The sequence below is a fragment of the Sander vitreus genome, chromosome 14, assembly GCF_031162955.1.
Source record: "Sander vitreus isolate 19-12246 chromosome 14, sanVit1, whole genome shotgun sequence".
NCBI classification, from domain to species: Eukaryota; Metazoa; Chordata; class Actinopteri; order Perciformes; family Percidae; genus Sander; species Sander vitreus.
The window spans coordinates 3553178-3566811 of NC_135868.1; the positions used below are offsets into that span (position 1 = coordinate 3553178).

A 13634-nucleotide genomic window follows, 5' to 3' on the forward strand; every position below is an offset into this window, starting at 1 on the left:
AGGCTTTGCACCAAAATACAACAAACCACTCCAGCCAATCACCAACAAGATGGTTGGGGGAGGGGGTGGGGGTTAGTGTCAATTAAGGCCTGGACACACAGAGCTGATGGCCAAACGTCGGCAGAAAAGGCAGTTGGGCTCAGTCTCCCCAAATTGGTCAAAAAAGTGCCTCGGAATACACCAAAGCGACGAGACATAATACGTCTCTATACCAGCAGGCGGCTGTATTGTCGCCCAAAAATGAAAACCGGCAGCTGATTGGACGAACATGTCATGTGGGTCTGGTTTCCCCGGAAATTCAAAGCCAGACTGTCATGGCGCTTGTTCAGAATACGATCTCATATTGTACTAAAATAGTTCACCGAAACGTGTTTCAGAAAACATTTTAAGCGAGAAATAGGCCGTGCAGTTGCTGAATCTGTCTTCATTTCAGATCAACAAAGGTCAGTTTAAAAGATCTTTGTCAGATTTTGAGAGACTCTAGTCACGCTCATTCCGCTCCCCGTTTCCGGGTTAGCACTCTACCAATCAGATGGGTCATTTGAGTCCGACTGCCAGCAGTGCCCGCCCTGCCGATTATACATGTCAAATCGGCCAAAATGAAGGACGACGGCCCCTCGGACGGACAACGGCACGGAACACACCGAACAGACTCGAGTCACCGACCTCGTCAGACTGTCCGACGGCCGATTATCGGCTCAGTGTGTCCGGGCCTTTAGTCATAACAGTTACGGAAACATGGGGGGAGGGGCGAGCTTGCTCTGTTTTGTTTGAAATTTATTTGGAACGTCAACAGAAGTGACCATGCAGGAACTCATAGTGCACCTTTAAATTCATAATTTTATTAGATGGGTTACTAATACCTTGTACATTTTATAAAGACCGAAGACTACAGGTAAGAGTGCCTCATATTGGGTGTAAAAAAAAGTGACTTGATTTGCAACTTGACTTGCCTTGACTTGACTCGACACAACCTGTGACTTGACCCTAAAAAATAACTTGAGACTTGGAACAAATGACTTGAGACTTACTTGGGACTTGAGCATAGATTACTTGGTTACAACACTGGTTGTTTACTGCCTTTTACCGCAATTACCTTTAATTTTATTTCTTCTGAAGCACACCAGTGTTATGTGCAGGATTCAAACCTTCCTCTCTGTTCCCTCCTTCCTTGTTTTTGGAGGCAGAAATGTGTCGTGTGTCAGCGGCTAAATGAGAGGATTACCATGTCATTATAGTGGTTTGAGTCAGCAACACTCTGCGCTTCATGATGCCGCCGCTGCAAAACAAAATCTCCTTATCCCCTGAAGAGAGAGAAAGCTAATATCCTATATTTAGGTGAGCATTAAGGGCCATTACCCATCAGACAAAGTGCTAAATCGGTAGCACTCCTCTTTTGTTGGGTGGGAGCCTTTTTTTCTTTTTTTTATTGCATCTGTAACAATGAAGGGCAGATATCATCCTTCACGTCAGAAAAAGCTCACAGCCAGCTCTGTTTCCACTCTTGTCTGAATGAGATGAGCAAACAGCAGGTCAGGCACGCAGCAGGAAAGTCAAATTTACGATATAACCTTTAACGCGCCGCCGTGATGGCGAAGCTGCAGGTAGGGGGGAGGGAGAATTTGGGGTTTTTGAAGATTAAAAGGCGTGTTTTCTAACCTTTTATGTTGTGAGATGTATTCATGTTGACCGAAGCAGCTTCGGCTCAGTTTGAAATGCTGGAGATCCTTTTGTCCCGCTGAGCTAAATCTCTAAAGCTGTTCTTCCTCAGGGATTTCAGTCGACTGGTGCAACAGTGAGAACCAAAACCCAAAGTGCGAGATGTTTATGTAGTGCAGTGTAAAGTCAGCCTGTGGATGGACCAATCAACACTCATGTTCCAGGTTTATCTCAGGGTTTTTATTATTTAACCATTTCATGTTTTGGTAGGCGACATACTGCTGCTTCCATCCCGACATCCCACCCTCTTTAACTGCCTTACCTCCGTGAACTACGTATTTAATCTGACGGAGAAACATCGGGGTCTTCACACACCAAAATAGGGGACAGATATTTGCCTTTGAAGACAACTGAAGAAGCACATGAGGCAGCAGATTTACCACCAAAATTCATAGCCATTGTTGAAACCTTAAATGTTTTTCCAGGACCGGCACACAGTTTGGGAAATGCTACAGAGTAATTGTGTTCATCGTGGAAATGCCTTTTTATTTAACATAGCCTGTCAGCTCACAAAATTACAGCAAGAGGAGGCAATAGGAGTCCCTGCTGCCAGGAAGACACCTCAGATTGCAAAACTGTACTTTCACTTTGATTAGCAGCGACCTTATTCTGCAAGATGACAATGAAACGTAGGAGACTGTCCTCCCAAGAACAATGACAGCATAAGGGTTAGGGTTAGTAATTATAAAGGGAGCAAAGCGGGAAGTAAGGTGACTGTCAAGTTATGGAGTTCATACTTTGGCTCTTTGCCCAAACTTGAAAAAGGCCTATTCAAGGACTGAAGGATGCAAGGGACAACTCAAATATCTTCTGACTTCTTTATTTAATTCCAGTTTAGTTTGTTTAAGATGGATTTCAGTTCGTAGATAATGGTAGGTACAAGCAGTAGAAGAATTACTAACAGGTTGATAACCGGTTGCGTCTCCAGTTTTCTCAAATGATGAGCTGTATGTGTCTGAATGCGTCTCCTCGTCAAGGAAGGAATTTCAGTGAATTGCTTTGGCCCAAACTTTTCACCACCTGCTCTCTGGCCAGTTTGAATGTTCCCTAGAGAAACACAAGCTAATGATAGGTTCCAACAATGCATGCATTTTCCCGCTCCCTGCTGGTGGTTTATTTTACAAGGAAGTTGAAAAGGTGATTGCTTATGTTGTTTACTGTCTCTTGATGCAACAGTGACCAAATATAAGTGTGTGTGCCTTAACATAGCGTACGTAGCTGTCTTAGTTTATCACTTTCAGCGTCACACACGTAAACAGAAGTGATGTGACGTCTGATTTGAACCAAAATCTTTTTCTAAACTTAACTAAGTACTTTTGTTGCCTAAGCATATCGAAACTGCGACCGTTTCACAACGTCAAAGACGTGTTTAAAATCATGAACTTTACATTCTCTAGTTTAGATATAAGGATGTATTTCTTGGGGCTAGGGGCGCAACACATTCTCACTCTCCCATCGCGTAAAATACGACGCTTGGTCATGTGCCTTTGGCGTTTGTTAGTCACGCTAAGTCTCCTTTAGCATCAGGAATCTTGGCGTCCTTTGGCGTTTGTTATTCACGCTAAACGTGCGTCCTTTGGCGTTTGTTATTCACGCTGAAAGTCTCCTTTAGTGTCATGAATCTTGGTGTCCTTTGGCGTTTGTTATTCACGCTAAACGTGCGTCCTTTGGCGTTTGTTAGTCACGCTAAAAGTCTCCTTTAGCGTCGGGACTCTTGGCGTCACTTTTGACGCTCTGGGTCGAGACGTACGTTTAACTGACATGCGGCACAAGAACGGGATAGTTAAATTTAGGAAAAGATGGTGGCTGGGGTTATAAAATGTACGTTTCAGTGACAGGTGGGACATGAACGGGACACAAACCCCGGTCTCCTGGGTAAAAGTACTGTATTATTTGACCCATTCACCACCCCCAACCTGACTCCTTACGCTGCATTTCCGTCTTTCAGACTACTCGCTACCGTTGTCTCTCTCATAATATGTCATCTTACAGCGCCGTGGTCACGCTGCTGTTCTGCCCGGTGCATCCCATACAGACGCTGAATGGTGATTTCTGCGTCGGTATCTGACGCTGAGAGCCACTGACCAAACATCTGTATTTTAAGAGTTGGTTGTGAGAACGGGTAGGTCTATTCAATGGAGTGCAGAGGCATTTTCTTTCCTGGTTCTGTTGAAACACACCCCATAATCACAGCCCAATGGAGCAGTATCAGACTCCTATTCTGACTAGAATCTGAATATGACGACGTCAGGCTAGAGAACGGGTTGAGGGCCGCTAATGTACAAAAGGCTCCTGTGGGTCTTATTAGAGGGCAAGGAATGGCTAATATAATCGTGTGGTTTGGAGGACTTGTTGTCTGGAGGACACTTCCTTTCACTTTGCCTTTCATTTATGCTTTGAAGAAAAGAAACAAAACTCCAGTATATTGATGTCATTTGGGTAATAACCTACTTTGAGTGTTGAGTGTTTCTAAAATCCCCTCATCTTCCCAGTAGACTCTATGAAATTCCCTGACACTCCCTGTCTGGGAAAGCCAATCTTTGAAGTCCATGAAATTACAAAAAACATCTATGACCCAGGGGATCCCTGCTTGGTTGTTGTGTTGGTGTTTCTGCACCAACAAACACCACACAGATTTTACTTTTTTTTTTTCTCGTCATCATGCCCACATGTCGTCTCATGTGTCCTTAGAAACATTCGTTTGGTCTGTAGTCGCCGCCGCTCTGACCCTCGCCTCGCTTTTACTTGTAAAGCTGATAAACAGAGGACTTAAAGCCTCCACAGTCGCTGTCAGTCGCTGTGAATGAGTGTCAACTAAATGCCTCCCAACGCAAAATGAGATGGGATTGAAAGCAGTTAATAGAGTTGAGGCTGTGATTAGTCTCGGAGCGGCTGCAATGATCTGTGGTGGCGCTTGGTATCAGCGGGGTCCCGTCGGCTCTGTTTGCTAGCTGACATGATGGCGCTTCTTCCTGCAGGAAAGACCCTCATTAATTGTTATCATCATTTGTTTATTTCTCCCTGCAGCCATTTCTCAATTTCCTGTCTTGTCCTTTTCGTCTGCCGAGGCTCTCCGTCTCTTTCTTTCTCTCTTCCCTCAGTTGGATTTAGTCACTCTGTTGGTAGGACTGTTGGATAACAGAGATTTTTATAAAGCTTCGTTTTGGAGAAACTCAGGAGTCCTCCAAGCACAGTCTCTTTTGGCTTCTTCTTTTGGCTTCAAACTCAATGGGTGAAGGAGAAACTTGAAAGTTGAGGGTTGAAAAATGATGAAAAACATAGTAATGGAACAGACTTCTTGGCTTCTTTATTACAGGGGCTGTACTCGATAAACAAGTGTTTGCATGTGGCCGTGAAAAAGCGTTAGGGTTAGGTTTGGGTTAAAACGCAACACCCGGGATGGGCGCTGCGAGGGGCACGGGCACAAGGAGACCACTGGTGTGAATAAAACACTTAAAAACCTCCTTAAAAAACCAAGTTCGGTTATATAAAAGCTGTTTAAAAGAAGGCCAAATATTAAAATCAGGTTAAAAGAACCACTGGACAGGACGGACAGCGAGAGAATACAACTTTAAATAAAAGGTAAAAGACATTACAAAATAAATAATTAAAATAAATAAAAAAAATATAAAATTATGAAAATAAATGCCCCAGCGTCGCAATATAAAAAAATTCTATCCCAATGTTAAATGAATATTATTTAACATTAAAAAGCACTAAAAACCTTTAAAAAGTCTAAAATACTATCTGAATGACTTGCCCTTGAGGTTAAAAAGTACACATACCATTAAAAATGTGTAAATAAGTGCTGAGGTTTACAAGTGCTTAAAAAGTAAAAGTTGTTAAGATAATTATTTATCAAGGAATAGACAGAATCACTGAAATTGTCTCAACGTTCGTTTACTTGCGAGTAGAGTCAGTTTTACAGCACTCACAGCACAAGTACAGAAAATGACTAATGACAGTAGCTTTTTTTATGAGTAAAATATAGTCATAATACAAAAGGGGATGTTGTCTCCTATCTCTGGTCAGGCATCTCTTCCTCCTCTGGAGCATTCTGGGTTTTTCACAAGGTTACTCAGTGGATCGCATGCTTATCTCATGAGAGCGCCAGCGTTATTTTGGCTTTCTACTATGCAATCAGTTTAATATTAACATATGCATAAAACCAATAGTATGTGTATTATCATGTTAAAATTAGGGTTAGGGTTTAGGGTTAGGGATGAGGGGTTAGGAGTAGTAACCCCTACCCCCCTGCCCCCCATTGCCGCATGCTAATTACTACTGTTAGGGTTAGGGGGTTAGGCTACATATAGCCCTGGAGCTACGTTCCAGTGGACCCCATTAGTGTTCACTTTCCATGTCCACCTGAGATTTGGAATACATATGACCCTTATAGGAGATCTATTATACTTATCCTTATTTTCTGTCATATATGTAATGATACAGTGTCGGATGTTTATATTAAACACGGCCATAAGCAAATTCATTCCCAAGAAGCAGAAGTCCCAGACCATCAGCCAGTTCAGAAGCATTGCCTTGTTGAATGTAGAGGAAAAGATTTTCTTCTCTGTTCTAGCAAAGAGAATGACCAACTTTATCATGGCGAATGGATACATCGACACAGGCTGCCAAAAGACTGGAATCCCTGGCTTCCCAGGATGCATTGAGCACTTTTCTCTGATTTGGGATCAGATCCAGCGCGCCAGGAGAGAGAAGAGTGATTTGCATGTGGTGTGGTTAGACCTAGCCAAAGCATTTGGCTCAGTCCCACACAGGTTGATTGACTTCGCCTTGGAGTTCTTCCATGTCCCGGGTTGTGTAAAGAACATCATCGCCAGATACTTCAGCAACCTGCACGTGTTTCACTCTAAAGGGCTACACGACAGGATGGCAGCAGCTGGAACGCGGAATTGCGATGGGATGCACCATCTCCCCCATCCTGTACATTTGATGTACTTGTACTTTACTTGAGTTTTTTTCTTTTCATACCACTTTCTACTTCTACTCCGCTACATTTCAGTGAGAAATATTGTACTTTTTTACTGCACTGCAGCTTTGTTACATAGTTACTTTTTAGTAAATTAAATTAAATTAAGATTTTTGCACACAAAACACATGTAGTTTATAAAATACGATGTTTTATTAAGAATTAAACTATACAACAATATAACTGAAATAGCTGAAATAATGATTAGACCATTAAACACTTAGTTGATTTACAGAACAGTTTTGATCGTTTACAGTTTCTAAATTGTGAGGATTTTTCTGCATTGAGTACTTTTGCTTTTAATACTACTGATGCTACTTACATACTTTAACTTAAGTAACATTTTCAATGCGGGACTTTTACTTGTAACGGAGTATTTTTACAGTGTGGTATTATTACTTTTACTTAACCCTCCTGTTGTCCATTTTCAAAAAGTTTCTATATCAGATTTTTGGGTTTTCTTTCAAAGAAATTGTCCAAAAAAATAACGTGGATGGTTCACTACAACGCTCTTAACAAGTGAAATAAATAATCAGTTCACTACTTTCATTGAATTTGGGCGTTTAAGTCAATTTTATAGCATTTGAAGAAAAATCAATTGATAAAAGAACGTCAAAAAAAGTGACAAATTTCAGAAAAAGTGACAAATGTAAAAAAAAAAGAAGTGTGACAGAGTGACAAAGTGAAGTGAAAAAAGTGCCAAAAACAACGGGAAAAGCCACAAAAGGGTTCGAAGAAGACGACCAAAACGTTGATAAACGTTTTTCATTTAAAATTTTGACACAGAAAAACAAAAACTTGCAGCTCGACGGGAAGACAACACGAGGGTTAAATAAAGGAACTGAATACTTCTTCCACCGCTGCAGACCGTTCTGAACGCTCCGCTTCCAACAGTTTTTTTCGACTCTCAGCTCGATGTGACGTCTATCCGCGGCGGATTTCATTATACGGCCATCTGCTCCAGGAACATTGCTGCGGTATTTTCATTACGTACAATGCTACATGTAGTTGCATGCTAACGTCAATGTAATCTTGGCTGCAGATGTTGGCAATTTCTTCCCAATTTCGGATCACATTCCTGCTGGAACACATTTGGTGGGGAAGTTTTTTTGGGTTAAGAAGCTTTATTGGTGACTTTTAACGGTATAAAGTGCTGACTGTTCAGAGACGGCAGAACGCAGATGCGGAAGACTCGGGAACGCTGACCAATCAGAGGAGACTGGCGGGGTCTTAAAGAGACAGGTGCGTCTCAGACTAAGGGTGAATACAGGTGCAGCAGCCATGGGCAGTGTGGGAGAAATAAAGTGTTTTCTGAACATTAAAGCATGTAAACATGTTCTATTAGAAAGACAAAATACAAGTATGAACCTGAAAATGACCGTAACAGGTCTCCTTTAAATTACATCTTGGAAAAACTGGGACTCTTTGATTCCATGTGATGAAATTATTTCGTCCTCTCTAACACAGTTCTGTACAATAAGGAGAGCTTCTCTTTTTTTCTTTTTCTTTTAACCAACAATCAGTTTGGAGTCTGGGATGACGAATGTTCACCTTGGAAACACAACAGATAATAATCAGTAGCCTATGTGTTAGAATTATGATGTCTCTCAGCTTAAAAAACACTTACATCATCTTTATCATCATCGTCATCATCATCTGTAAGTCGTCTCTCTCTCTACCCCGTCTCTTCCTCTTTCCTCGGAGGCTTTTATCTTTCGCTCTTCATGTCTCCGCTCTGCCATCGAACCCGTCCCGTTCGACTCGAGCCAATTTAAATTGCATTTGGGAATCTCATTTAAATTCATGTGGGATGCCTCATCGGTGGGGCGGCGATAAACATTTAGCGAGGGGCGGGTTAAACAAATCAAGAATGTGTTGTTGTAAGGGTGAGTGGGGGGGCGGGGGGGGTATTAGCGAGGAACATAACTCAACTGTCCACGCAGAGATGGAAAGATGAAGCCGTTTTATGATGGGATTGAACATTTGGATGTTCGCCGGGGCCTCTGCGCTCGCTGTGTTGTTGCTCTGAGAACTTGAATACAAACATGCAAAACACGCACGCGCGCACACACACACACACACACACGCACACACACGCACACGCACGCACAAACACGCACACGCACGCACAAACACGCACACGCGCGCTAATGAAAAAAACCTCGCTTCAGTCTCTCTAATCTACTTTGAAGATTTGGATTCATTTCGTCATGCTCCCTCGCTCAGCCATTTTAAATCTCTCTCCCTCTGCATCATGTGATAGTCTCCCGATCCCTCACACACACACACACACACACACACACACACACACACACACACACTTGTGTTCTTCAGTATTTTCTCTCAAGCTTTCGCCCGTGTTTTTACTTTCTCCCTCTGCCGGCCTCTCTTTCCTTTCCTGTCTGTCCTCTCTCACATTTTCTCTCTCCTCCCTCTCATTTTTTCACATGTTGTACTTTTCTCTAATCTTCTGAAACTCAGGTTTTCTCTCTCTGTCTCCCTTGCGTTTCCTCAGACTACACATTAGGGTTGGGACAAATGATAAAATACGACAATATTTCGTTGTCCTCCTTCGTGCGATACGAGAATCAATACGCTGACACGAAATATCAATGTTTTAAAGGTCCCATGACATGCTGCTTTTTGGATTCTTTTATATAGACCTTAGTGGTCCCCTAATACTGTATCTGAAGTCTCTTTTATATAGGCCTTAGTGGTCCCCTAATACTGTATCTGAAGTATCTTTTATATAGACCTTAGTGGTCCCCTAATACTGTATCTGAAGTCTCTTTATATAGACCTTAGTGGTCCCCCTAATACTGTATCTGAAGTCTCTTTTATATAGGCCTTAGTGGTCCCCTAATACTGTATCTGAAGTCTCTTTTTATATAGGCCTTAGTGGTCCCCTAATACTGTATCTGAAGTCTCTTTATATAGGCCTTAGTGGTCCCCTAATACTGTATCTGAAGTCTCTTTTATATAGACCTTAGTGGTCCCCTAATACTGTATCTGAAGTCTCTTTTATATAGGCCTTAGTGGTCCCCTAATACTGTATCTGAAGTCTCTTTTATATAGGCCTTAGTGGTCCACTGATACTGTATCTGAAGTCTCTTTCCCAAAATTCAGCCTTGGTGCAGAATTACAGCCACTAGAGCCAGTCCCACAATGAGCTTTCCTTAGGATGTGCCATTTCTGTGTCTGTAGCTTTAAATGCTATTGAGGAGGAGCGAGGGGGGCAAGGTGGAGGGTGGGGGTGATGCCTTTACCAACTGCCATGCTACGCTCGTTTGCAAGCCATGATGTCTCTCTCTCATGGGCAGGCCACATTCTCTGGGCGGGCAAAGCAGAGAAAGAGGAGGTAACCTTTCCCCTTATGACGTCATATAGGGAAGATTCCAGATCGGCCCATCTGAGCTTTCATTTTCTCAAAGGCAGAGCAGGATACCCAGGGCTCGGTTTACATTGTTGTACATTTACATTGTGTGCAAATTTCAAATTGCAGGCTAGTAAATGCTCTGTTTCTGGTTTACTTCCTGTATTTGGGTCAGTTCGCGTTATCACCTAAAGTGAACCGAACTCTAGTTCACTTGGAAGCGTTTTTCTGTTGTTGAGGTGTTTCAGTGTAGATATAGATCTTAGTAGAAATCACCAGTAAAGTTCAGCGATGGACACAGGTTGTTATCACATTTACTGTTTTCTATCAGAAAACCTCCATTCAGCCCTGCTCACTCCCACCTTTACTGTGTTTTAATAACTTCTGATTTAGTATTTCTCATTTACATATCTATTTCTGAGAGATTCAAGGATTTATTCATCACCTACTCATATTGCTCATAATGTGCAGTGGGATGCGGGGGTGGCATCCTCCGCTTAGCAACTTTGACTGCAGTCACTGTGGGGATGATGTTGTTGGCCAGCGTTGCTATGAAGCTTCTGTTTGTGTATAAAACAGTGCATCTCATGAATGCCACCTGTTAACTAGGTAACAGTAACTCCTGTTCTGCTGCACTGAGCCATTAACCGCATCACTGATTTGTTGCCAGTGTTTATAGAGCAGCTGCAAGCGTTGCGATTTGAATGTCTGAATGTTTTTTTTGTTTTTGGAACAGGGTGAGGTGCTAAAAACTGTAAAATGTGTGGATGCTGTGAAATCCAATCATTAAAATCAAGTTTCACTATGTGATATGTGGGAGATTCAAGCAATAGCTCGCGACAGGCCGTGGTATGCTGTGATTATATCACAGCTAAGGGGTGTTGTTCGGCTTAACGCGAAGCGGAAGGACAAGAACCCCCTTAGCTGAGATATAACATATCACAGACTGAAGTGAGCTGTTGCGATTATAAAACAGTCATCAAGTATTGCAATACGAAAGTTAAAGTCACAATTTCAATAGATTTTTATTCATAATTAATCATGTTCACAACAAAATAGGCCCTCCTGGGCTGGCTGCCCGCACATACCGAGGCGGTTGCAATGAAAGGCAGCCCAGGTAACGTTAGCCTTTACTAGTAGCTGGCACAGACTTTTAGCACAGACTTTCTCTTGGCTTAAGTCTAAAGAAATGCACACAATAACACAAACTAACTGATCGAGACAGACAAGCAACTAACCGATGGAGGCGGCGGTAAACTCCTGTTTTTCGCAAAGTAAAATTGCTGTTTTTATTAAGGGAGTCTGGTGGCTTTGAAGAGAGCATAGACAATGGCTTCAGTTCCCCCGTCTTTAAGGGCTGTCACGGCTATGAACCAATCGGATTGCTTGATTTGAGCTACCTGTTTTATAATACAATATATATTAAATGTAGTAATGACTCCCCCTGTCCTGCAGGTGGCGGTACAGGCAGCCAGCAGACCATTCTCCATGAGGAGCAGTGGAAGATGCCGGCTCTGCCAGCACTGCTGCTGTCGATTTACGTCGCCGTCCTGCTGCTGACCTTGGCACCGCTCTCCTTCAGCCAGGCCCTCTCTGCCGTCCGCATGGGTGAGTATGGACACAATGACATGGTTTTAGTCCCGCAATGACTCTGTCAGTAGTAAAAACTAGTGTCGCTTACAACTAAAACTTTAAAAGTTGTTTGCTTACTTCCAACTCCAAGTTTTCACATTTCACACAGGGATTCACATTTAGTGTTGTCACTTCATTTACAAGACAAATAATACTTACAACTAAGGAAATACATTACTTAAGATTAGTGTTATGCCTGATAATAACAGTACTCACAGGGAAGACCTGTATCGAATCTGATGCTTCCTGGGTTTGATCCTCTGACCCTCCAGGTGGGAAGCTTGTGTGCTAAACACCAAGCTACCTAAGTTTCATGCCACTGTTGGTCAACTGGTCAGTACAGCACTTTGTTCCAAACTGAAATCTTGTGTTTGCACTTTTTGCACAAATCAATGTCCCTTCATATTTTGGGGACACTGAAAGTATTATAGTATAGTTCTTTGCTTACTGCATTCTTATGGCTCATGACTGTCAGATGCAAGTAATGCTTCCTTGGGTCTTTGTCTTTGACTTGGAACTTGATTAGGACATGTTAGTCTGGACTTAGAACCTGATTTGAACTCACTGTTCAACTTGAAACTTGATGGGGATTTGATTAGGAATTGTTGTCTTTGACTTGTAAATAATTAGGACTTGATAGTCTGGACTTGGGACTTGTGAGTCTTGAATTGTAACTTAATTGGAAATCACTGGTCTGGACTGAGAACTTAATTGGAACTCATCGGTCTGGACTTGGGTCTTGATTCAGACTTGTTGGTCTATATCTAAAACTTAATTTGGGGCTTATTGGTCTTGACCTAGAACTTGATTGGACCGTACTGGTCTGGACTTAGAACTTGATTGGGAATCATTAGTCTTGACTTGGAACTTGATTTGAAATCGTTGGTGTGGACTTGGAACTTGATTGAAGCTCTTCGGTCTTGACTTAGAATTTGTTTGGGACTTGATAGTCTTGACTTGGGACTTGATTCAGACTTGTTGGTCTTGACCTGGAACTTGATTGGAACTCACCTGTCTGGACTTGATTCAGTTCAGTTTGGAATTGGCTATGGTTGGCGAGTTTGAAATTGGTATATAAATTCTTGGACACAAAGGAGAAAGTTAATTGGATACATGAGGCCCTTACGCCAAAAGCTCTTGGTAGAAAGTGTCATTATTTACCCATGAATACTACTGTCTCTATGAATAAACACACACAGTCTTTGTATTTATCCTCCTCTTTCTCTCCTGTTGGAACTTGTGAACAAATAGACACGCACTTCCTCTGCATCACCTATTTTTTCTCCTTCACTCGTTACTCCTCTGTTTTGTTGTTCTTGTATCGCTCTCTTCTTGTGTTTTTTCTCTCCTGAACACCCACCGCTGTCTCTGTTTGCCATCTTGATTCCTCTCACACTATCTCTCTTTGCTTTGTTTGTCTTTTTTTTACGAGCCCCTCGAGGCTTCCCTTTGTCTCCGCTGCTCGCTCTGTGTTTCCATTTCTTCTTCTTCTTCCCTGCTCATTATGTTTTCATCCCAGTTTGGATCATTTGTAAGCGCAAATAAACACGGCAAAAACTGGATCACGGAGCGTTTCCGTGACTTCCCTCCATTATTAACAGATAGCTCTGCTATCAGCACCTCTTACTTATGTCCCCATCACGACCCGCAGAGGAAGATTTAGTCCAACAAAAGCAGAGACTTAACGTTTGAAGTAAAAGTTCAGCCCTCTCCTTGCAGCAGATTAAGTTTTTTTCTCGGTTCATCCTTCAGCCCTGATGGCCCGTATTCAAATCCCTGTTGCTTTAATCACGCGGGGCTTGGGAAAAACCTGTGGGCACTTACATGCAAGCTACCATGGCAACCGGGTCACCTGGCGATGTGTAATGGCTCACCTTTTACTCTTCCATTAATGGCAGCTGATTGCTCTACACTCACAAC

The 13634-nt window shown here is 42.4% G+C and overlaps 1 protein-coding gene across 2 annotated transcripts in view; it reads left to right on the forward strand.

Annotated features, from left to right (window-relative positions):
- Nucleotides 1–11587: 11587 nt before the first annotated feature.
- Nucleotides 11588–13634, forward strand: part of LOC144528755 (glutamate receptor ionotropic, kainate 5-like) — a 115737-nt gene continuing 113690 nt past the window's right edge. For both annotated transcript variants that reach the window (XM_078267550.1, XM_078267551.1), the window contains exon 1: nt 11588–11690. In XM_078267550.1, the coding sequence (XP_078123676.1) occupies nt 11588–11690 (103 nt within the window). The remainder of the gene's footprint in view (nt 11691–13634) is intronic.